Consider the following 25,796-nt stretch of genomic DNA (forward strand, 5'->3'; position numbering starts at 1 on the left):
GACGGCGCTGGGTAAAATGGCAGTGCAGAGCCTCGTGTCGGAGTGAGGGGGACTCGGAGGAGAGTGGGGCGCTCTAGCCGCTCAGTCCAGCCGCCCGCCCGCTCGCTCGCCCGCTGCTACGCAGCAGCCTCGGCCCGCATCGCGGCCGGGGAGGGGAGGCAGGGCGCCCGGCTCGCACTCCGACCCTGCCTCCCGGCGCCCGGGCTGCAGCCGCGCGCCCTCCAGCCCGCCCGTCCCGGGTCCCCCTCCCCCCGCTCCCTCCCCGCCCCCTCCCCCTCGCCTCCCTCCCTCCCTCCCTCCCTCCTCCTTTCTCCGGCAGCAGAAAGCGGAGAGTCACAGCGGGGCCAGGCCCTGGGGAGCGGAGCCTCCACCGCCCCCCTCATTCCCAGGCAAGGGCTTGGGGGGAATGAGCCGGGAGAGCCGGGTCCCGAGCCTACAGAGCCGGGAGCAGCTGAGCCGCCGGCGCCTCAGCCGCCGCCGCCTCCTCCTCCTCCGCCGCCGCCAGCCCGGAGCCTGAGCCGGCGGGGCGGGGGGGAGAGGAGCGAGCGAGCGAGAGCAGCTCAGCAGCGGAGCCCCGCGAGGCCCGCCCGGGCGGGTGGGGAGGGCAACCCGGGGGACTCGGCCCCGGGGTGGGGTGGGAGGGGGGGAGACGACGAAGACAGGGCCGGGTCTCTTCGCGAACGAGACAGCGGGGATCATGGCCGCGCAGGTCGCCCCCGCCGCCGCCAGCAGCCTGGGCAACCCGCCGCCGCCGCCCTCGGAGCTGAAGAAAGCGGAGCAGCAGCAGCAGCAGCGGGAGGAGGCGGGGGGCGAGGCGGCGGCGGCAGCGGCCGAGCGCGGGGAAATGAAGGCAGCCGCCGGCCAGGAAAGCGAGGGCCCCACGGTGGGGCCGCCGCAGCCACTGGGAAAGGAGCTGCAGGACGGGGCCGAGAGCAATGGGGGTGGCAGCGGAGCCGGCGGCGGCGGGCCCGGCGCGGAGCCGGACCTTAAGAACTCGAACGGGAACGCGGGCCCTAGGCCCGCCCTGAACAATAACCTCACGGAGCCGCCCGGTGGCGGCGGCAGCAGCAGCAGCAGCAGCGATGGGGTGGGGGCGCCTCCTCACTCAGCCGCGGCCGCCTTGCCGCCCCCAGCTTACGGCTTCGGGCAACCCTACGGCCGGAGCCCGTCTGCCGTCGCCGCCGCGGCGGCCGCCGTCTTCCACCAACAACATGGCGGACAACAAAGCCCTGCCCTGGCAGCGCTGCAGAGCGGCGGCGGCGGCGGGGGCCTGGAGCCCTACGCGGGGCCCCAGCAGAACTCGCACGACCACGGCTTCCCCAACCACCAGTACAACTCCTACTATCCCAACCGCAGCGCCTACCCCCCGCCTCCCCAGGCCTACGCGCTGAGCTCCCCGAGAGGTAGCACTCCGGGCTCCGGCGCGGCGGCGGCCGCCGGCTCCAAGCCGCCTCCATCCTCCAGCGCCTCCGCCTCCTCGTCGTCTTCGTCCTTCGCTCAGCAGCGCTTCGGGGCCATGGGGGGAGGCGGCTCCTCAGCGGCCGGCGGGGGAACCCCCCAGCCCACCGCCACCCCCACCCTCAACCAACTGCTCACGTCGCCCAGTTCGGCCCGGGGCTACCAGGGCTACCCTGGGGGCGACTACGGCGGCGGGCCCCAGGACGGGGGCGCCGGCAAGGGCCCGGCGGACATGGCCTCGCAGTGCTGGGGGGCTGCTGCTGCGGCGGCGGCAGTCGCCTCGGGAGGGGCCCAACAAAGGAGCCACCACGCGCCCATGAGCCCCGGGAGCAGCGGCGGCGGGGGGCAGCCGCTCGCCCGGACCCCTCAGGTACCCAGCTGAGTGGGGAGGGTGCTGGGGCGAGCGGGGTTCGGGGGTGGGCGGGTGGCGGCCGCCGGGATCAGGCCACAGCCATGAGCTACCCCCAGCCCGGGGCCCCCACTGCTGGGGAGCTGCCATTGTCTAGCTCTTCTCTCTTAAAATGGCTGCCTGTCTGCCTTCCTTTCCTTCCCTCCTTCAGCCTTTGTGTGGGGCTTTCCCTGAGGTGTCTGCTCCCCTTCTCCCTCTCCCCTGGTCCCTTCGAACTCCAGGGGCTTTTAAGGGGGTGCGGAACAAAATGTGCGGGGAAGGACCTGGTCCTGGGTGAGAGGGTGCTGGGGCTCAGATGAGGGGTAAAGGCAGTGCTAGAAGCTCCGGAGTTGAGTGAACAGTTCTTTGCTCACCTGCCGCTCCTCTTTGCGCCCCCCTGCCTTTCTCTAGGCCGTTCCCTATCTGTGCTTTCATAAAGGGGCCCCTCGGGCTTGGGGGGCCTCGAGGGAGGGCAGGGGCCTGCTTGGGGGCAGCTAGAGGCCGGCTGCGGCTCACCCAGAGCAGTCCGGGCCATCTCTTGTCTTAGTTTCCATGGGCCCAGTGGCCTGGTCTTCTCCCTGGAAGTGCTGGTAAACAGCTGAGTGATTGGAGTAGTAAGTGCAGATTGCTTTGGTTTGGGATTTGAATTATGGAGGTAAAATCCTTCTGTCAAAGCCAGGAGACAGTTGGTCTTAGGTTGACATCCTATCTGTGATCTGATTGGCTCCCCATCTCCTGCTCTTGGCCATTTATAATTGCCTCTGATGTAATGGTACAACAATCCTGATGAGCTCATAAACTTTTACACTCTGCTTTTCTGCCAGTGATAACCCAAACCATCGCTGCCACTATCTGCCTTTTATTCCAGAGCTGAAATTGGCTGTGACCTTGAGGAGTGAGGTTTAAGCAGCAATACTGTATCAGCAGGAGCAGAGCCCCAGACAGCCTGCCCTTGTTACATTGTGCCCGAAACAAAAGAGGAGGCGGTGGCATTTTGCTTGTACCTTGGATTTATTTTGCTTGTTATGTTTTATGCAGCCTGAAATAGAGTCTGTGTTGTTAGAACAGTAGCTGGGTTTTTCTCTACAATGGGTTTGCTGTTTGTTTTGGTTTTGTGACTTTCCTGATGGTATAAATGACTTCTTTGATGGCTCTGAAGATGCATTTGTCTTGAGTAATTTTGACCCTGTTCACTTTGCAGAACTGAAATTATTTTACTGGGCTTTTTATTGTGTGGCAAATGTGGGGTCTCTATGGGAGGGGGTAGGAGGAAAAAAACTTTTTTGAGAACTGGAAGCTTTCTGGGAGAATTTCATATTAGGTTTAAGAAAGGCTGGCCTCATTCTTTGTTTACATGTTGAATCTTGTTAACACTTTACTTTTGTTAATTGAACTTTGTGAGTGCAGCTGAATTTAAAGGGAAGCTGTCATCTTTTATGATCTTGAGAGGGACTTTCTCTCGTAAAGGCTTGGTTTGGCGAAATTTATCATTTGCTCATGAAATATCAAAAAAGACTAGTTTTCTGTTTTGTATCAGTCATTTTAGAGCTTTAAATAGAGATTGACCAGTTTTTGTTTTTGTTTTTGCATTTTAAGGTATGTTCAGTTTTTTCTGTCTTCCAAGATAATAAAAGTAACAATCTACAATGATATTTAAGAATTGCTCAGAAATTCAACTTTTAGATACTTCTTAAAGCATTTTATTTTACTCTTCTCTCTCCAACATGTTCTGTTTTCAATACTTCAGTCAGAAATACTGAGTGTTTTATGGAGTCATGTATCTTTTCAAAGAGAATGCTCCTCCCTTCATATCTCCCCCCTTACAGCAGTACCCAGTTGTACCTTTTTGGTGTGAGATTTTGTTCACTTAGGCAGCCTAAGTAGTTGTATTCCCTCTCCACCTAGAACTGCTCTTCTACTCTTCCATTGAGTTGGGTATTTTGAAAATAGTTGTATTAGATGGCAGGTTTTTTTAGAGCTCTATGCCTTGACTCCATGCCTTCCATGATGATGTACATCTGGGCAAGAAATAGGGGAATTTTCAATTGGATTTCTAGTGTCTGGAGGATAAGGTGTGGGGGGGTGTTTTGTTTGTTTGTTTGTTTGTTTGTTTGTTTTTTGTCTTAGAACACAGAACATCCGGTTGTCTCTGGATCATTCTGTAATCTACATCTTTTTCCCCTCATTCCTCCTTTTTTTGGTGGAGGTCATGAGAAATTTATCTTTCTTAAACTACTAGAGAAAATAATTTGGGGTGCGTCAAGAGTCAGTTTAAAAGCAAAAATTAATTTGAATTTTACTGGTTTGGCACACATGTTTGTTTTGATAAAACCAAGATTTGTCATGTAATAATTTGTTTTTCAGTTATTAAATAAATATTTGAAAACTTTCTGTGTGCTAGGTAATATGCTTTGTGCTGGGTAAAAAGGTAGAAAAATAGATACAGTCCCTGTTTGGAAGCTTGTCTGTGCTGCGTTTAGGTGAATTTTCTGATTCTCTTTTAACATCACCAGACCTGGCACTTCACACACCATAGACTCGTGTTCAAGTTCAGTTCAGTTGTCTACTACTCTGAGACACAGAGAGTGGGCTGGTGAGCATTCACTTGTGGAAGACAGTGAAACATCCAGTTTTGTGGGCTGCTTCAGTTTAGGTATGTAGTCTAGGTGAGGGTTATAGGTGGATTTTGTTCTGAATTCCTCTTTGCTACATTAAAGATAAACCTCTTGTCAGATTATGATGCCCTGTTCTTGGCATTCTAAAATAATAGGGTCTTGTTCTGTTCCCTTTCCTTAACTCAGTCTTGGGTTATGAACATTTTGCAGAGACTTGATTAACGCAGCTAAGGTGGTGATGTTCTCATTTGACTCTGCCTTTTTCAAATAAAGATTAGGTAAGTGTGTGTATGTAGTGGCTATGTCCTTTTCACAGGAGCTGGGAAAATCCCAGCAAACAAACTTTTTCTTTATCCCTTTCTATAAGTACTCTACCTTAAGCTGTTGAATCCTGCTACTGGTGAAATTCTCTTCAGTAGGTCACCTCTGTGCTTGAACCTGATGTATCACTTTTTACTTGGGATGCTCTTAGCTCTGTAGTACCTTGCCAGTAGTAGTACTAGGTCATCAAAGAAAAAGGTAAAATAGAATATGTAGTTCAGAATCAAGCTTGATTTGATTATAAAAGTTTGGCTGTTAGTTCTTGCTATGGAAATATCAAATGATATTTTTGACGACTGGAAAGTAAATTCAGGAATCCTGGGCTTATTATGGGAATGCCTACTGGCAGAAATTCTGGGCTGGCTGAAATACAGGACTCTTAGAGTTCTCTCAAGTAGGAGGGACCAGGAAAACCATACTGAGGTGGCACTTAGTTTGGGGGCTTACTGTCCATAAGAGTACTGGTGGTGATGGAGGTTGGGATGGTGATGAGAAAAGAGAAAGCATCCAGGACCAAAATTGCCTTGTTTCTGTTGGGCGCTGTGAAGAATTTTTTAGGATCCTTCCTTTGAGTATGATACACAGTAACCATCATAAGTGGCACCTGCTGTAACAAGATGTCTTGGATTACATTAAACATTTATACGTTGGATTGATTCCTGTAAGGTGTGAGGTCTACAATAGGTCTTTTGCAAAGAAGTTAGTGAAGTTTTTTTTAAATGTAGAAATAGGCTAACAAAGTAATGGTCAGGGCCCCTTCTTATTCCCATCCTCCTGCCCCAAAGGTTGTATTAATTGGCTGCAGATCCCCAAATTTTAGAAGCAACTGAAGCATGCAAATAATGGTTAAAATATGGTATTCAAAATAAATTGACACCATATAATTTTTTCCTGCCAGTGAGCTGAGATACCTCAATCTCTGAATGGATTACTGTTTCCTTTTTATGTCCAGGTTATACCTTGCTTAGATTGGTCGATATCATTACGGATACACATTGAGTTGTGTGTGGTACAGTGGTGAGGAGTAAAGAGCACAGGACTCAGGAACAGGCGGCTTTGGTTCTACACGCAGTTCTGGATTAAGCTTTGTGACTGTGGGCAAGTCATTTGCCTTCTCTGTTGCATTTTTTTCTTCATCAGTAAAGTGAGGTTGGAGAATTGCATGACCTCTCTCTGTGATGCTATATATCTCTCTGTGCTTTCGTATTTGACTTGTTATGAGGTAGCTTCTTCCTCTACATTTATAACTAGAGGTCTTGAGACCATCTTTCTTACCCTGTGCTTAAGGAACTGAAGGCTGTTTTCTCCTGAGGATTTACAGGAATAACCTCTGAACAGCTGGGTGCAATGGTGGCAGAAAAAGCAAATACCACCAGACTGTTTGCCATGGAGCTGTTAATGTTTGTCATCAGTCATTCCACCTGGCTGGTGGTTTAAAAACACTAAATAATAATTGAAAAATTAAACAGACATCACTAAAGGAGGACTTGAAAAATAGTTGCTTCAGAATCTCCTAATTTTGGGGATGTATTAGGGATGGGAAGTGGATATTCATAAATTCAGCATTAGCACTGCTTATTTAGCGGGGGATAGGAAGGTGGGGAGAGGTAGGTAGCATTAAACTCTCCAGACTTTCTGGTGTTTGGGCAGGTCTAGGTCTGGTTTGGGCAGTTGGTTGTAATCTGAGTGCCTGAACTTGCCCTGCAAATTTTGCTGAGAGAGGAGCAAAAGTTCCTGAGACTAGGAAAAGCTGATAGTGTCAGGGTCAGTTTCATAGGTATGCTGCCTTTTCTCATGCCCCTGGTTTTTGAAACTATGTGGTGTGGTTTGCAAGTGGTCTTGGAGATGCTGTTCTTTCTCTTCTCTGGCACACCTGAATTTCCATTTTTTTTCCTCCTGGCTTAGTAGTTTAGAAGCGTAATTTAGGCATATTAGAGGTGTGCTAGAAGGAAGCTTCCCTTTATAAAAAAGGAAAAAAGGTGATGGGAAAGTTGTTTGATAATTCTCTGCTTGACGCAGCAGCTTCTTCCCCTCTGAAGGAACCAAATGTTTCAGAGCTTTGTGTAAATACTTGCTGAGCTGTCAATATGTACCCAGGAGGTTTCTGTAGTAAGATGTGAACAGCTCTATAGAATGTTTGACAGGCAAATTAATAAACAGTTTCCAAGGAAAGATAATGCTGCTCTCTTCTCATGTGGTGAAATAAAAATAACATAGGAGAAAAAGACGAGACTAGGGAAGAGGGTAGGTAGTGTAGGGGGGCACGTAGAGCATGGAGATAAGAAGAGATGATCTAAAAGAGATTTGAACCTAAAAGATGCTGCCCTGGAAGAGAAGCCTCTGTGACCCTTGGCTCCATGCTGAGTTCAGGGCATGTGGAGCCCTGTTCAAAACAAATTGCAGTTTCAGAGTGAAAACAAATAGAAGCCTGGAAAGAAGGGCACCCTAATTTCAATAGTGAGGTGTGTTCCAAAATCTTGGTTTATGAGACTTTGAGTTTTAAAGCCTTTTTCTTTGAGAAAGGTTTTGTAGTTTGGTGAGATGTTTTTAGGGTTGGGTTTGCATTTTTGGAATACCAATACCAGAAAGTAGAAGAAAGGTCTACTGCAACTTCAGCATCCTCTTCAGCCTTTGTCCTGCTGTGGCTCTCAGGATTATAAACCCACACCAAGGGCTGGATTATTTATATACTTTTTACTGGACTCCTGTGTATTACTTATATGTGTATTAAAATTAATGCCCCCAGGTTCCTGGGTCAGTGCAAAGTCCAAATGTTTGGGGACTACTAAATCCTGCCTGAAGGGTTATGTGAGTAGATTCAGACTTTGTTTTTGAAATTGCCATTTTAGGATTAAAAACATTTCTGGTTCCTTCAGTGACACACTCTTTTTATGGAGGTATTTTAGAAGTACAGTATCTTAGCTGTCTGCCTGTGGTATACTCTCCTTTGGTAGCCTTGTAAGATGACCAGATTTGCCCTTGAAAGTCCCTTTTTTAAACTAAATCCACTGACTCTGATACCAGTTTTCTTCACATGAGCTGTTTTAGAGAACCAGAGTCCTGGAAGTGCCTTTTTGAACTACCATAGTAGTAGGGAATATGAGCGTAATTATGGCCCTGACCATAATTTTTAGGTTCAGCTAACTTACCAAAGGCTATCAGCTTGTTTTAAAACAAAATAGAAAAACTTGGGTTGACACTGACATTGGTTGCCCAGGCCTTTCCCAGTGTGGTGGTGGTGAGGGTATAAGAACTTTAGACTTGTTGCTGAGAACATGATTTAAAGTTCAGGGAGATCTGGAGATTCAAACAGGGGTGGGAAATTGTTCTGTGTGAACATACCAATTAGATACTAAAAGGGAACTTAAAAGATAGTAGCATTCTCGCTTTGGAGGAGTTTAGTTTTCTTGAGGAAGCATGCTTATATGCACACATCTGGAAAACTTGAGAAGTAAGGTTTTATAAATGGATATAGACCAGGCTAAGTCTATGGCTGAAGGAATCCGAGAATAAGGAGCAATTAGAATTAGACACTTTATCTTGGGACAACTTTTAGAGGCGGTGATTTGTGAAGTTAAATGTTTGAGAGGGGGGAAGTTAAAATATTAATTTGCTTTTTCTTAATGCTACTCTGAGTTCTGTGGGCTTTACAGAATCCAAATTACACATCTATCCACAGACCAATAGTTGTCTCATTCCAGTGACTGAAAATTTGGGTTCTAACTAAAATTTCCATGAAAGAAAGTGGTTCCAGGATCTTAGTGGTTCCTGTGGTTATGTGGGGCCTTTGGTACAACCTGCCAAGTTCTTGGCCAATTCAGGGGGCTCTTTTGTTGTAATTTTGGGTTTGGAAGGTCATGTCACCTTCAGATTTGTGAGCCCTGGACAACTCTGAAGTGACAGTAGTTCAACTTTGGTTGGAGAGCCTGGGGTTTCTATTTTTTGGCAGAGTTAATTGACCTTCCTTAAAATGTGCCATGAAGTACCTGTTGGGACTGCCGCTATTTTTGAAGGGCTGGGAGCCAAGCTTGAAGTGAGTTGCTTGGGTCAGGCCTTACATTGAGGGTTGATGGGTGGGCAAGCCTGCACGTACGCGGTTTGCTCATCCGTTCACAAAAATGGCTCTTAATATTGTTTTTTCATGAGGTTGGCTATGGCTAAGAAGCTCATAAATGATGCAAATACATGTTTATTCCTTATGGGAGCCTCTGAAATGTAGTGATTTTTTCCCTCCATGCTGTTCCATATGCTATTGGACCACATATGACTTCTGGCACTTTTTGAGGGCTCTAAGTGGATGCTGAACAGCTTGGAGTGTCCAGTGCCATGCTACAGTGCTTCTACCTGGAAGAGAAGGATGGGTTACTCAGTTCCAGTATAGAAATATGGAGTCTTGAATACAGATTTTTAAAATATATTTTATTTATTACTTATTTTTAGAGAGAGAGGAAGGGAGGGAAGAAGAGAGAGGGAGAGAAACATCAATGTGTGGTTGCCTTTCACATGGCCTCCACTGTGGGACTTGGCCCACGACCCAGGCATGTGCCCTGACTGGGAATCAAATGGGCAACCCTTTGGTTTGCAGCCCACGCTCAATCCACTGAGCCACACAAGCCAGGGCTTGACTACAGATTTTAATTTAGAAATATTTCTTCTAACTTCTTTTGCCTTGCCATTCTGGCATTTTGCGAAAGTGAGTTTCCAGTAACTTGGTAGCATTGGCACCATGGTTCACCTGCCACAGCAGGTGTGTATGGGCTTGAGGTCAGTCCCAGGTTTTAGAGGAATCCAGGTTATTAACTGTCTTGACTATTCCTCTCTTCAGTTGCCCCCCCTTGCTGCCCTGCCCCCTTATTTAAATGGATAGAATTAGTTTTTATTGAATGTGAAGGGACATCTGAGTGAACTTTCATTTGTTTTTGCTCATCATTTGTGCCTACTAGAAGATGGTCTTGGAACAGGTTGAGTCTTTATTCCCGGGTGGCTTCTGCATTTTCTAAGGGTGTACTACAATGGGAAGAAGTCTGATGCCAAAAATGCATTCCAACATGCTGAAGAGTAGGAAATTTGATCCCTAAAATGTTGACTTAGTGTTGGTTATGGTACATATTAGAAATCACCCAGTAATCCAGGACAGATTTTTGTCGCCCTTCAGGAAGTTAATGTTGATATGAAATACTGAGGGGCTTTGGGCACTGGGGCTATGTGCTCTCCAGGCTGCTTGAATTGCCACCCATATGAAGAGGAAATGTGCCATGTGCTTTTTTTTTCTCTTGCATTTGGGCTTCCTTATGGCTTCATTCCTTCTGGGTTCCCAAGTCTGCAGTGTTAGATATTAGATTTCTTCCTTCCTTGGCCCTGGCACATTCATGATTTTTTGTGGCTTATCACCAGCAGCCAAAATTTGTGTGTGCTTTTCCCTCTTAAACTTGTTAGCTTTCAGCTTACTTATTTATAGACATCTCTGTTAAAAGGAACTCCCTCCATCCCCCCAAGACCTAGCACCAGCATGATGGCAGCAGGGGAATGTAGGAATTGATGTGATATTCGTTATTTAAAAACTCATTTGCTGTGTGCTCCATGTTTTTTATTTTGCCTCCTGTTTTCCTTAAGGTCATAACTTGCTTTCCAGGCATGAGTGCATCTGAGTCCAGCTGTTTACTCTAAACTAACTCGTACCTAATGTACTTTGACTTTTAAGAAAAGTGTGAGTTCAGCCTCGTGGTGGAGAATTAAAGACTAAGTCATTCAGGTTGCTTCCTTTTAGAGGAAACAGATATGTCTTTGGGCTCTTCTTGCCCAGTGATTTTTCCCTCTCTCTCGTGTAGATCTTAATATGGCTTTGTGTTCATAGAGAACAAGTCATCTGAGCAATTAGTTGCTTTTTGTCTTCTTTGGCATATACAGATGGCTTTTTCTCTTCCCCTTTGAGCAATACGCAGTCTTGGTCCTAAAGTGGTAGTTTGTGAGGTGGTCCAGCATTAGTTTAGGAGTGTGAAACTTTTTTTTTTTTAATCCTTACCCAAGGACATGCTTATAGATTTTAGAGAGGGGGGAAAGGAGGGAGAAAGAGAGAGAGAGAAACATCGATGTGAGAAACATTCATTGTTCCCTCCTATACACACCCTGACCAGTGATTGAGCCTGCAACCTAGGTATGTGCCTTGACCGGGAATTGAACCCAAGACCTTCTGGTTTATGGGGACAATGACCAAGCTACTGAGCCACACCTGCCAGGGCAGGAGTACAAAATTCTTGATAATTTAGATTTGGATAACAACCCCCCTTTCATCTCCCGACTTCTTTTTACTTGTTTAGGAATTTGGGCTGCCAAAGATAACTCTTATAAAGGATTTGTGGAGTAATTTTTATAGGTGGTTTATCTACAACTTTGTACTGGGTCAGTGACAGGTCAAAAAATTTGCCCTAGGGCAAATAGCTAGTAAAAGGTACAGTTTGGATTTGAATCAGGTTTTTCTGATTCTCCAGAGCTGTAACACTATAAACTACTAAAATTGCTTTTCCAAAATAAATTATTCAAGCACTAAGGCTTATTGGGACATTAGTTTTGCAATAGCCTGGAACTCTTAAATGCGGTGAAAGACTGAAAAGCCTTTAGTTACAACTTGACATTATGCCTAGATTTCTGTCCTGTATGTCCCTTCCATTTAGGATTTTACTTAGGCTTCTGATGAATGGCTATGTGATCCCAGTAGTGAGAATTGGCAGCATTTGGTCCCCAGGCTCCTTTCTTGGGAGGGATCTTGGAGAATGGGGTTGGGGGGTGAGATTCAGGTTCAAAATAGAGCCTGTCACTTTGATCTAAGTGAGAGTAACTTGCATTATGAAAACATTTGCAGAGTGATTTTACTTTCTGTAACTTGGAGCACTCACTGAGGAGGCAGGGATTATTGTCTTAATTTTCCACTTGGGGAAAGTGAACACGTAAAGGTTAATTGCCTGAACATCCAAAGTTTCATTGCAGATGCAGCTCTAAAACCAAGATTTAAAGTTCCCTTAGGTTGTATGACTTTAGGCAAGTCACTTAACTTTTCTGAATTTGTATCTTCAATTATATAGTGAAGAAAAATATCTACCTTGTAGTCTGTAGTAAATATTCAATTAAGATATGTGAAAGTACTATTATCAAATAAAACTCAAACATGACCCCTGTTTGGGAGAGGCCCCTGCTTGATAGCGGGATAGAATCAAGTGGTTAAAACCAGTATTGGTCTTCACTAAATTAAAAGCTGTCCCATAGTTCTTAGCTACATTTGAATTATATTAATGCTTAAAAAAATCATTAAGCACCTGTTATAGTTTGAGAGCTAGAGTAGTACAGTGGTTCTCAGTGTGGTCCCTAATCAGCAGCACCCCCATTACCTGGGCCCTGTTTAGAAATGCAAATATTCAGCCACACCTATGAAACCCAAAACTGTGGCAAACTCTGGCTATTATCTTTTGTTTGTTTTGTTTTTTTAATTTCTCACCTGAGGATATGAGAGAGAGAGAGAGAAAGAGAAAGAAATGTGGATGGTTAGCCTCCCCATATGCGCACCCGCCCGCCCGCCCCCACCCCCCATGGAACCCGCAACCTTTTGGAGTACGGGGGGGGGGGGGGGGGGGGGGGTGATGCTTCAACCAACTGAGCCACCTGGCCAGGACTGGCTAGTGTATTTTAACAAGCTCTCCAAGCAATTGTGATGCATGCTCAAGTTCAAGAACTACTGGGTTTATCGAGTAGATCCAAATGATCTCAGGGGCTTCTTCCAAATTGTATCATAGGCTAATGTTTAAGATTTATGTACCTTCCCTTCCCATATGCTAAAGTGTTACTGAATGGAGAAAAGGTTAAAAGTGCTTGAAGTTGGGAGAGAAGAAAATGCTTTTGAAATGGATGTTCTGTGCAATAATGATAAACTAGTGACAAAACTAGTGACAGTTCTGCTTGTTTACAGGACTTGGGGACTTCCTGCTTTCCATTTTATCTCTTTCTCCTTGGTGATAGCATGAGGATAATTTGAATCTGTGGTCCTGGTTGTTTGATGAAGGTGGAAAAAATTATTTTAGGATGATTGCTTATGATATTTTTCCAAATATAATCAGTTGACTAAATTGCACAAGAAAGTGATTATTGAAAATGCTACTCAAAGGCCAGTTTTGGAGCATTAATTAAATGCCATGATGCCTCTTCTGCTTGTGATAATGGCCAGCTGATCTGAGAATAGGGCCCTTGGTGGTCTGGTGATCTCTCCCTCAGTAGGCCTCTCTCACCCCCAGTCCCCAAAGGCCACCCTGAGTTTTGTTGTGATCCCTTTCCTTGAGTCCCTTGTGAAGTCCTAGCAAATAAATCCTCTAAGTAGACTCCTGACAAGTCCACCCATCTCTGATGTAGATGAGGTCTCTCTGAGGAGTGGACATCTGAGTCAAGACTTGTTCCCAGTTGTATGACTTAATTGTGCTTGCCCAGGCTGGTGTGGCTTAGTTCTTTGGGCATCATCCTGCAAATCAAAAGGTCACAGGTTCAATTGCCTGAGTTGTAGGTGTGGACCCCAAAATGGGATGCATGCTGGAGGCAACCGATCAATGTTTCTCTTCCTCTCTTTCTCCCCCCCTTCCCCTCCCTCTAGAATCAATAAAAGAAAAAAAAAATTAAAAAAGGATTGTGCCTGGCATAGAAATGGAAGTTACAGAAATGGTTTGGTAATAAACATTAACAATGCAAAGACTAAGTGGAGAACTGGTGTTCTAGTTCATCTGGGTTTTCTGAAAACCTAATGTGGTTTTGGTATCCATCCCATTAAAAACAAATTTCCTAGTACCAGGCCGCTTTTGCCTCCTGCCTGAGAAATAAAGCTGTGATCACTGTGACCTGGCTATGATGAAGACAGAGGCTTCCAGGAGGCAGTATGCTGACAATTTGATTTGTGATTTGGTACTTGTATGTACAGATACTCCAGTAGGGAGTCTTACGTTCTGTGTGTGTGTTTGTGTGTTTTAAACTCACTTTATTGTCCCTCTGACTTTAGCTTTATTTTCCCTGTTCTTATTTTTTACTTTTTCATTCTCTCCTTTGATGTCTCTGTTAGTAGAATGCAAAGCACATGGATACCGCAATAACTTTACCACACCAGTGCTAGCAAGATGTCTCATTTCAGGGCTGTAGATACATTTTTAACCACTTTCAGATCAGCATCATTCAGTGAAGATTCCTGGTATCTGCTTACCTTGGTTGGAATGGCCTGGCTAACTAGTGGCAGAAAGTGCCTTTGTCTAACTAATAAACAGAAGTTTTTGATGATCTCTACCTCTTCTCTTTTCCTGTTTTGTCTTTGGTCTGGAAACTATTCCTTACCGCCCCCACCCCACCCCGTTTTGGAGGCTCTGTTGGAGGTACAGATTTGTAACGCTCTTGTTTTTCTTTCTAGTCTTGTGATTTAAATCTGCTTTCCTAGCGCAGCTTTGACTTGGCTTCTTTTAAAACCCCTATGTAAAGCCTCAAGTGACCAATATGTGGTCTCATTATGGTATTTTAGGTTAAAATGAAATGAGAATGAGATAGCTGGGCTCACCCACCCAGACACATTCACCAAAGGGAAATTCTGTGTGCCTTGCATAAGACAGTCTCAAGAGAGTATGAGTTAAAACAGACGTGGGGGTCGGAGGGGGGTAGGGATACACTTCACTAGATTTCCATAGGTTAACATGCCAAATCCATCCCAATTTAATTGTACTGGCCAGAGATAGAGATAGCAAATAAAGTGGAGAGACCAATAAGCTTCAGGAAAGACAGCTGTCAGCTTTGGTCTGGAACCATGTGTTTCTGGTATAAATAATGAAGCCAGGGTCTCCTGTAAACATTTGTGTGGACAATGGAATAGAGGAGATTGGTACCAACGTACTACTTTCAGAGCTTTGAAAAGAATGGAAAATTTTAGGACTCTGGCTTTTCATTTAGGGTATTGCTGACGTTAAAAAAGCCTGCGGATTTGGGGACACCTATAATCTTAATAAGGTTGGCTCTACCCTGGACCATTCTTTAACTTACGTAATTGTGCCTGTTACAGTTCAGAGTGGACTTAGGGGGACCAGGTAAAAGATTGGCATTTTTGGAAAGTGGTCCAAAGCAGTCCTAGGAATTAGTGAGATAACAGTGGCATTGCTGCAGCTTCTCAGTGTCTTTATCAAAAGACAAGACGATTAGATTGATAACAATCAAAGTGTGATAAATGGAATCCCTGACTGCATGTAAATCAAGTTCCTACAGCTCAGTGATGTGTCACAGATAACCTTTTTTAGTATAGAAAGAAAAAAAAAACCGAGCAGGATGTAGAATTGTGCACTCAGAGGAATTTAGGATCTTTTTATATAACCCCTGCAAGACATGTCCAAGTTTGGAGTTATAGGTAAAATAAAAGGAGTGAGGGGAATGAGCTTTTTAAAGAGAAAACAAATGAGACAAAGTTCTGTGGCTTAGGAGCAATTTTTGCCTAGCCTTTTTTGTTTGTTTTTGAGCAGTATCTACAAAGCAGTTTAATAGAGAAGAGAGAGGAGTGTTTTAGAAACTAGGTTAGAAGAACTAGGTATGATTTAGAAGTATTGTCTTATTGAAAAGTTGGTAGCGTACCCTCCTGGGTGAAGCTCTGTTAGGTTACATGACCCTTGCCTCTACATGTATTCCTTAAGTATACCATATCATTTAATCATAAATGACAAGTAAGCAGGGTGTAAATGTCATTAAAAACTGCCTCACTGGGTTGGGCTTGTGGTCCATCCACACTAAGGTCCTTTCCCTGGTTGAAGCACCAAAGGATGGTTTGTGGGAGGAAGTACCGTTTTCTGGTGTCAACCCATACCACTTCATGTGGTAACAAGGTCTGTACATTATTAAGTTTTTGATTATTGAGCATTTACTAGATACAGTACATAAACCTGTCTTTCTTGCATACCATCAAGATTTCCTAGACTTAGGCCATATTACCCATTCCCCATTTCTCAAGAATTTCCAGGATGAGAACTTGCTAAAAGCTCACTTAATTGCCAAGTCCTTTTGCTGAAATGTCGTCTGATGTAAAACATACTATACTTTGGACTTAACAGTGTAAGAAATGTTAAAGTAAAACTTTTTTTTTTTAAAATCTGTAATTACCTATCTGCCATATGCCAGTTGCTTACAGTAATGCAGTAAATATTTATTGAGCTTCAACAGTGTATCAGGCACAGTGTTGTGAACATAGGCCTCATAATTCCTGTCTCCCAACAAAGTACTTTCTAGTAGGGAAAGATGTCAATAAATAATCATAAATAACTATATAATTATAATTGTAATAAATGCTCTGAAGAAATACCACCTTCAATAAATTATCTTCTAACTATTTTCTTAAAGTTGTTGACCTGCTAGGTTCTTGGGATGGTTACTGGTCAATTCTTTCCCTTAACTGCTCCAGGGTCAAATATTACAGGAAATTCTCCATCTGAGATTGGTCTTGAGTCCATTAACCTCTAGTGAGCTGTAATGGGCTAGAGTCCATTGTTTCTTAGCGAGGCTCTTGTTTGTGTGAGGATGCATTGCGGGACATTTGGCATCCTGCTCCCAGGTAATAAATGCCAGGAGTACCATCGAGTCGCTATGATAACCAAAGGAGGCTCCTTCATACATTATTTCCAAACATTCTCGGATTAGTATTGCCCTGGTTGAAAATTATTGGGCTTTACTCTCAGGATTCTTAGAAGGAGCTATTCGACAACTTCCTTTGGGAGAACAGATTGAAAGTAGGTGGAGCTCAGAAATTAGACTGGTCAACCCTTTTGGTGTCTTAACTTGTGTTCTTGTTTTTGTTTTTAATTTATTTTTTATTATTATTTTTATTGTTGTTCAGTTACAGTTGTCCCACCTTTCCCCATTCCCTTGCTCTCCCCTACCCCGCCCTCCACGCTCCCACAGTGTTCTTGTTTTTAAAGGAGTATTTGAAACTACTTTTCTGCTGTGGAAGGTGGAGAGAGGAAAGTGTCTGTTATAAACTGTAAAAACTACTTCACATACTTATTATTGGAACTGCCTCATATCTGTGTTAGACAGTTTCTAAATCCCCATTTTACAGATGGTTCTGGTGCCAAGGGATGAAGTGACTTGCTCAAAGAGGTGCTAAAGCTTGTGCTTTCTCTTTTCTAAAAGCATAACCTTAGCTTACTTGATTGTTAGTTAACCTGTAGTTTACCACTCAGGGTTTCTGGTCTTGAGGGACCAGATCTTAACTGTTGTGGTTTCTGAATTTTATTGCTAGAAATTTGGGACTGTGTAGATGATAATAGCTGACATTTTGGGTGCTGGAAGATAAAGCAGTCAAACACACAGACACATATGTACCTTTTTGGGACTTTATTTTACACTAGGCTATCGATACTAAATAAGATAAATAAGTAAACCATATAATATCTAGTGATACATGCTCAGGAGAAAAAGTTTTATCAGGGACCAAGTATAAGAAGTGGGCAGGATTGAAACTTTAGATGGGTTCAGCAGGGGATGCCAAGTTGAACTGATACTTCATATGAAAGAGTGAGCTATGCTATGCTACAAGCTGGGAGAAAGAAGTGTTGCAGTGGAAAGATCAGTGAATACAAAGGTGCTGAGGCTAGAGCATGTCCAGATGGATTAAGGAAATAGTGTTTTGTTTTATTTTATTGTATGAACTCACTCATTCAGCCCTGAAGGTGCTACTGCTATTATTACAGTTCTGTTGATGTAGAAACTGAGGCACAGAGAAGTTGAAGGCATTGCTCGTGCAGAGCTCTTCACCATTGCCGAAGGACTGGCCGTGTAGAAACAAAACATTTTCTCAGCTTGAAGGAGGTTAGGACTTGCAAGGCCTCTAGAATTACATTTTCTCTTCCACAGTACCTTTTCTTTTCCTACTTTTAAAGTAGGAAAGTTTGTTTTACACATAATTCTTTACTTCCCAGAGCTTATATTCTAGTCTAGGATACAGACAGTGACCACGATAAAAAAGTAAAGCATATAGTATGTTAGTAATATGTGCTTTGGTGAACAAAGTAATAAGGGGCTGGCTATAGGAATTTAGGAAAGTTTGACTTTAACTGAGAATACTGCTTTTTTGAGAAGTTGGGAATCTGAGGTCCATTCCTGGTTTTTCTCTTGGCCATGCACTGCCCTCTTCAGACAGATCATTGTTTGCATCTGAGTTCTAGAGTCACTCTGTGCTGGAGATGGGAGGGGCTTTGGAGGGAAGGCCATGTAACCCAAATGTTCTCAGACTGGACAGGAGAATTTGCCTGAGATTCCTGGCCCCATCCTAGGACTGCTGATTCAGAATCTGGAGGTCCGGGTTCAGTTGTGTAACTGAGAAAGTTAAGGTAAAACCTGGTTAGTGCCTTGATTGCCTCCCCAAGGGAGTTGGTCAGAAAACTAGGATTGGAACTCTCAGGTGTTCTCTCAGTCTAGTACTCTTTTCACTGTGATGTACTGTTGCCTTACTCTTGAGATTAGAAAGTTGGTTAGAGTGTTGTCCTGATATGCCAAGGTTGCACCATTTGATACCGGTCAGGGCACGTGGTCAGGGCATACACAAGAAGCAACCAATGAATGAATACATAAAGAAGTGGAACAACAAATTGATGTCTCTCTCTTCCTCATCCCCCTTTCTCCCCCCCTCTAAAATCAATAAATGAAAAAAATTTTTTGAAAGTTGTAACGAAGAGGATGTTTATGATAAATGGTATTTTGGTTCCTGTTTAATCATCATTCTTGGGACCTTACTGTTTTTTATAACCCTGGGTTTTAAGCAGTATATAAAGAATTCCTTCTTGGATTGTGTGATTTCCTTAGTCTTCTGTAATTTGTTGGAAATTGGGAGACATTGGTTAGCTAAGTCTGGTCTTCCAAAAAAGTTATCTTTATCATTTTGGGGAGAGCACTTTTGTTTTGGAAGAAGAGAAGGACTTTCTCATTTGTTGAGGAATTCATTGTTTTGGTGCTCTAGCAGCTTTATTTGAAGGATTCTTTTTGGAACCAAAGAAAAAAATAAAAGAAATACTAGCCACCTGGTTGTGGTTTTCTCGTATGCTTCTTTTGGGTGGACAGCTGTGAGGTGGTTATTACATTTGGCTCTCATAATCTGAGTTTTGTTAGATGATTCCATGACTCTTCCCCCTTTGGTTTCTCTTTTCTACCTTTGGTGAGTTTTCTCAGATCTGCTCTGGAAGGCTGGAGCAGAGTAGCCTCTGAGCCTGGGAGAGAGCCAGGCTTCTTGTTTTGTTCTCTTATCACTTGAGAGACAGAGTCAGGCTTGGAAGGTCCTCAGTCTGATGTCTGGTTGCAGCCCCTCCTAAGGAGTTTGGTCAGGCTGGTGCTGTGGGCAATGTCTTTGAAATTGGCTCTTAGTCTATAAAAGGGAGTATGCTCTACTCTTGTAGGATAATTTCTGTAAGCAGAATGGGATAGCTAGGACTTTTCACTGACTTTGGATTTTTTATTTATATTCAAATTGAATGCTAATGAATTTCGGAAGCTGCTTTTTTGGGGGGGGGGGTAGTCTGTCTCTTTGGTGTGGTCGTTGCAAGCTAGTTGTTGATTTCTTTCTCACCATAGGCAGAACTGGAATGAACTAGAACTAAAAGGAAAGAATTGTTTTCCATCTCTTATGAAGTACAAAACTGAAGTGTGAGTCTCCCGTTAGGGGAATCATAAAGATCATATATAAGGATCATAATCTGAGTGGGTTTGATTTCCTGGGTCAGGTGTTGTCATATCTATTGAAAGACTATTTTAATATCATCAATTCAGGAAATCTTTTTTTTTTTAAGATTTTATTTATTTCCAGAGAGAGGGAGAAAAAGAGGGAAACATCAATGTGTGGTTGCCTCTCGTGCGCCCCCCACTGGGGACTTGCCCACAACCCAGGCATGTGCCCTGACTGGGAATCAAACCGGCGACCCTTTGGTTCACAAGCCAGCACTGAATCCACTGAGCCACACCAGCCAGGGCTAACTTCAGGAAATCTTTAATAATGTCTCTAGTGAAGCCAAATAGGAGGTAAGGAACCTTATACTATCCTAGGTGGGGAGACATGACTGTTTAAATAAACAGAAAACAAAAGTAATAGAGTCATTATTTTAGGAGGCTGGGTCTGGGGATAGAACTAAACAAGCGGGCTTATAGGCAGTTTCTCCTCAGTTGGGGTATGAGTCCTTGACCAGTCTTCAAAGTCATGAAATACTAGAGGAGTGAGAAAAGACAGGACAAGGGGGCATTGGCTACAGATTTCTGGGGGGAGAAGAGTACAATGAAAATTATTTACACTGGTCAACTTACGTATACGAGGGTACAAAGGGTGGTTGGAAGTCTGCTCTGTACATCCTAAGATTTGAGTGGAGCCACGTGGAGCTAGCGCCTTAGTTGGGTGAGGCCTTAATTTTTATATTTGTCCCTGCTTGGAATGCTCCTCAGCAGAGGAGGGCCCAATACGGGAACTGGATCAACAGCTGCCGCCTGTCCCTGTAATCACAGGAAGCCGAGACCGGGTGCCTTTGTATGGGAGCTCCACAGCCAGACAATAGTTTGTGCTGGCGGGGGCCATGTGGCGAGTCACGTGACCCGGGGCTGTTTTCTGCCGGGGTCCTTTACCCATCTGTTCTCTCGGCTCTTTCTGGGTTATCAGGCGCCAGTCCAAGTCCTCCTAGGCAGCCAGCTTCATGGCCAGAGATTACGAACACTAACCTTCCTGGCAGGGGCGGTGTGGCTTCGCATTTATGCAGATTAGCCATGTGTTTCTCACTTCCAGCCGTTCCACAGGAAAAGCCTTTTCCTGTGTTTGGCTCTCAGTGGGCGGTTCCCAGCTTACTGTACTGGGACTCTGCTAGCAGCAGGCGTGCACGAGAGGGATCACAGTACACTGGCCCCCTCCCATTCCACCTCCAGTGCTACGTCACCACAACACAACCACTCGTGCTCTCATACTGTTGGTGTCATTCATTCGGTGCCAAGATTGCTTTAAAAAATTCCCTTGGCCCCAGTTCAAACAGGAGTACAGCTGGGATGTGTTAGATTTTAGGCAGTCTGCCCTCAATTTGAGATGAGTTATAAATAGCAGTGCCGACTTCCTTAACTACCGCTCTCTGAGGTAAAATGCAGGTTAATTACTGTGGGAATCAATTAGGGGGTTCTTTCGATTAAAGAGCCAGGGATGCTTTTTTTTATTGTTATTATTAAAAGTCATACAACAAATCTGGCCAGGAATAAATTGAAAGCACAAGGAGTAAGAAGGAATATGTAATTGTCCAAAATCCAAGATAGGGCTCTCTAATCAAGATTAAGTTTATACTGGCCCTAGCTAGTTGGCATTTAGGGTGACAGAACAAATGGTAGTCAGGACTTATGATAGACGGACACCGTTTGGCAGCCCTGGCCCATTCCTCTCTACAGCATCTTTGCCGGTCCAAATCAGACTCCTTAGGGTTGCTGCCTGGTCTCTTCCTTTCTTCATCCTTCGGATTGGGACTGGGGCCTGGAACTTTCCTCAGTTGGACTTTTATTTCAAGAAAATTATGAAGCTTCACTTTCTCTGATGCACTGCCACATGGTGTGGTGCATTTTGGTGAACAGTAGCTTTTTGCTTGAATAAATTCCTAGCCCTATCTTCTTGGCTCTCGATCAGTCATGTCAGAGATTAGAGAATTTGAAGTCTAATCTGTTGTATCTCTGCACCTCCTGAGGGTCATTACGGCTTTCCTTGGTGCAATAAGAAGTTGTAAGAGATTTCATTAGCTCACTGGTCTGGAGGAGCTTGTATTTCCATTTGCTTGGAACAGGGGGACTCTCTTTGCAAGTGGTTAGTCTGCAAGCTGTTTGTTCTGAATATATTCAGAGGGACTGGCCTGCTAGGCATCCTTGCCTTTGATGCCCTTAAACTGCATCTTTTGATGAATTTCATTTGGCAGCCAGTTTGTAACACAGCCAGTGATCTGGAAAGAGATAAGTGGTGAATGGAGGTGAGTGGGGGGTTCTTAACGGCTCTTTTCCTCTTTTTTATTTTTATTTTTTATGAATGCAGAAGGGTATATAACAGGGGGTCTGACTTCCCTGATCAAGGGGGTAGTATTTTTCTCTCAATTATGTGTCTTTATGGCAGAGCCTTTGCTTTTGAAGTGTAATCACAGTAATCTACGCCTGTGGTTTCCCATTGAAAGGATTTCCTCTCTGTCTTTCCCAGAGAGGAATCTCTTGCTCACAGTGCAGCCAGGGTTTGGTGTTTCCCATCCATTGCCTTTTCCTTGGTCCTTGCAGAGTGCTGATACTGGCTTTTCTATCTTGCACGTAGTCAGGATTTTTTTAGTCTAAAATGGGTACTTTCAGATAAACTGATTAGTGAAAATTTAGGGCCCCGTCTCTTTTGAGAGATTGGAAAATGGCATTTCATCTGTAACTGCAAATCACAAATCTTTCATAGTAGTTTCAAATGTCAGAAGTGCGAGTTAGGTCCCTGACCACCTCCCATTCTGATATGAGCAAGTATTTAACTTTGACATGAGAACAGAGTAATCTGATTGTTGGAGCTGAATATATTTTTGTTTGCTAAATTGCATATTCTGTTGATTATAACCCTTTGGTGAAGGGAGGGTGTCAGAAACCTGATGTCCAGGAAAGGGAAGTGTCTTTTTTGCCCCACAGGAAGAGAGATGAAAACATCGATTTGTTGTTCCACTTACTGATTCATTCATTGGTTGTATGTGCACTGACTGAAGATTGAACCCACAACCTTGGGGTATCTGAATGATGCTATAAACCAACGGAGCTACCCTGCCAGGGCCAAAGGGAAATGTTTTAATTTTGTTTTTAGAATAAGAATTTCTTTGAGTTGTGTTTATTTTTGGTCTGCAAAGATTTCCTAAAGTTGATAGAAGAATCCCTGAACTCTTTATTAACTATCCCCCATGTAATTAGCTGTCCCCTAAGGGGAGTACAGTTCTCCTGCTGTGAGAGAAGAAAGGTAATGTGCCTTGACTCTTGTTTCTAAGCAGGCTGTTGGGGGTATCTATAGAGTTTGAAGATGCTCTTGTATAAAATGGCACATACGATTCTTCTCAAAAGTGTGCTTGTTCGCCTTTAGCTGATTATCCCACCCTCCCTTCTTTCAGTGCTATTCACTTTTTTTCCCTGCCCTCAAAGTCATACCCTGATTTAGGGTGTGCCCCTGACCCTGTGGCTAGATGGTTTGATGTGGGCTTTCTCTCCATATTATCTCCTACCCTCTTGCAGTAGGGCAGCATAGCACATTGAAGTTACTGAGCCCTAGCTCTGCATTTGGGGTCTTTGAAAATAAAAGACTCCATCTCTGGCTTCCTAGAACTTATTCTTGAGAGATTCAATCAGTTAGCTGGACAACTAAGTGATAAACCTTATGCTTCTGACTGAATTTGCAATAGGACATTTGTAAATGTGAGAGATCAGAGTGTGCTGAAGAAGTATGAAGTGGCTTCATGTCAAAGCATTGGGTGTTTGCTAGTGGAAGCCATTGTGGACAGGGGGGTAGGGTAGGAAGGTACCATTGCATAGAGCTGGGTATGTTCCGTGTGTTGGGGACTTGTGTGAGACTGGAAAAAATGTGTAGAGTTGGGGCATGCTGTGGAGGGCTTTAGAGCCAGGCAGAAGCATACTATTTATCATTAATAATAGCTACTGTTTATTGGACATTTAAATACCAAGCATTGTGTGAAATGTGCTATGTGCATTTTAGATAAAAAACTGATATGTTTTTCATCTAGGATTTGAACCCATGTCTATTGACTTATTACACTTTGCTCTTCCTTTGCAATGCTGACAGAATGTAGTTGGTAGGATAGTCTGTCTGTAGGAAGTTTGGAGCTGTTGTTGAGCAAGAAGAGATGAAAATTATAAGAGCATTGCTCTAGAACTGTGTGGTCCAGTATGATAGGCACTAGCTACATGTGGTTATTTGAATTTAATTAAAAGCAAATAAAAATAATTTAGTTCCTCAGTTGCACTAGCTATATTTCAAGTACTTAATAATCATGCATCATGGGAAAGTTTATTGTTTCTCTAGATCACTGGTTCTCAGCTAGTATACAATCATCCAAGGATCTTAAATGGTGGGGGGAGCCCAAGCCCTTCCAGACCCAGTAAATTGGAATGTCTAGGGAGAGACCCAGTCATTTGTGAAGCTTCACAGAAAATTCTCATCTGTAGCCCTGGTAAATAGCTTCTGTTCTAGAAACTATGGTAACCATGGTAACGACTGTCCCTCAAGTGTTGTGGGGAGATCTGGACTGACAGAGATACCCAGGGTGGTCTCGTTTCTCTTTGGTAAATGTTGTCTCTTCACCTGGGGCCACATGGACAGCAGTTGCAGTCGGGATGAGATGAAGATCTCCTCATTATGTGCGGCATGATGTGGCCATGTAAGCCCCTATGCACTTTATAGGAGAGAGTGGTGATGTTTTGGCTCCAGGTGTATCTGGGGAAGAGCGCATGCTATTCATTACTTAGCAGTCCAGTCGTAGTTAAATCTGAACTTCCTTAACACTCCCAAAAGAACTCATGTAACTCCAAAATTACGATTGGGAATATTATTGGAGCTTCTGCTACAGCGGCAGAACTTGGCAAAAGTTGTTTTAGTTATGTTGGAAATAGCTTAGTTATGTTGGAAATAGCACTTTAATATTGACATTTAGTAATGATTTGGGACAGGTTGTACTATGACTGTAGTTTAGATGAGGGTACTCTTATCATCACTATTACTGTTTTAGCTGAGATTTCAGCTGCAGCCTGAGAAAACTTCGCTTCTGCTTCTTCCTCGTGATATTTAGAACAATAGTCCCCGTAGCTTTTTGTCTTACCTGTTTTCCTCATGACAGCTTGACTTCCTCAATCACAAAACATTTAGCTAGTACTCTGCCCCACCCCCACCCCCAGACATGTACAGAGAGCCAGTTGTTTGAATGCCCCCCTTTTTTGGAAGGATTTTTATTTTTAAGGTCTTACACCCTTAAATGATTTATTAATTATAAAATAACAGAGCTAGAAGAGACCCTACATATAATCTAGACCTGTGAGTCTTAAAGTGTGGTCCCTGGACCAGCAGCATCAACATCATCAGGGAACTGTTACAAACGCATATCCTAGGCCCAACATGAAGCTATAAAATTAGAGACTCTGGAGGTGGGTCCCAGCAATCTGTGGTTTAAGAAGCTCTCCAGATGCTTACGATGCATGCTGAAGTTTGAGAACTACCGAACTCCTTGAGAGTTAATGATATTCAAGGCTGGAGCATTAATATCTATTCTCCACCCCTGATTTAAGATTCAGTTTTCAAGTTTTATGTTAGGTCCAGGCTTACTCACCAACCTGGATGTATCTTTGTAAGGTGCTTAGGGAAACTCCTCCCTCCCTGCCACACCACTAGTAGATATAGTTAGGCATTTCTGGCAGGGAAAAGTGTTCTGGGGGCTTTGTCCTATATAGCTCCAGTAGGAAGAGGTTAATGTCAAAAACTCAATGAGCTGATTGAACCTGTTGCCCCACAAAGAGCTGAAAGGAAACTATGTTTGTAGCTGAATACCTATGAGTTGAACTTTTGAGCTTTCATTATTGGTACTATGCTGTACCTCTATATTTTGTTCTTTGAAGAGACAAAAATTCTATCCTTCTTATACCCTTAAACTCTTGAATATTAAAGGAGATGAACTTTTCAGGTGAGATGCACAAGGCTGTAAAGTCAAAGTCACATTTCCCTTAACAGTTGTAACTTTGCACGTTACCTACCCATTTGGAAGAAAGCATAAATTAAAGTGCTTGTGCCAAAGTGCAAACAAGCTATAGGTAGTCAAGGAAAAAAGATTTCACTGTTTAAAGAATAGAAACACTTAGATGCATGTATATTTGAATTCCCACAGTGTTTTGAAGCATCAGTTTTGGTGTTGAACAAGATCATGGCAGTATAGCAGCATCATTCTGTCCCAACTGCAGGGCCTTTGTTCTGA

General features: G+C 43.9%; 1 protein-coding gene and 1 long non-coding RNA gene across 5 annotated transcripts in view; both read left to right on the forward strand.

The window, feature by feature from the left end:
* The first annotated feature begins 311 nt into the window (after positions 1-311).
* ARID1A (AT-rich interaction domain 1A) overlaps positions 312-25,796 on the forward strand; it is a 67,874-nt gene continuing 42,389 nt past the window's right edge. The window contains exon 1 of one of the 4 annotated variants that reach the window (XM_028514012.2): positions 312-389. Coding sequence is in view for 2 of the 4 variants with exons in the window: in XM_028514009.2 (XP_028369810.1) it covers positions 698-1,828 (1,131 nt within the window). In the remaining 2 variants the exon portion in view is untranslated. Of the gene's footprint in view, positions 390-662; positions 1,829-25,796 lie in introns of those variants that run through there. The other 3 variants (XM_028514011.2, XM_028514009.2, XM_028514008.2) reach the window with 3 other exon arrangements.
* Positions 3,957-10,836, forward strand: LOC118500544. The gene is made up of 2 exons (XR_004903110.1): positions 3,957-9,172; positions 9,401-10,836. It is a non-coding gene; the product is annotated as an uncharacterized LOC118500544 (long non-coding RNA).

This window comes from Phyllostomus discolor, chromosome 5 (genome assembly GCF_004126475.2).
Source record: "Phyllostomus discolor isolate MPI-MPIP mPhyDis1 chromosome 5, mPhyDis1.pri.v3, whole genome shotgun sequence".
Classification (NCBI taxonomy): Eukaryota; Metazoa; Chordata; class Mammalia; order Chiroptera; family Phyllostomidae; genus Phyllostomus; species Phyllostomus discolor.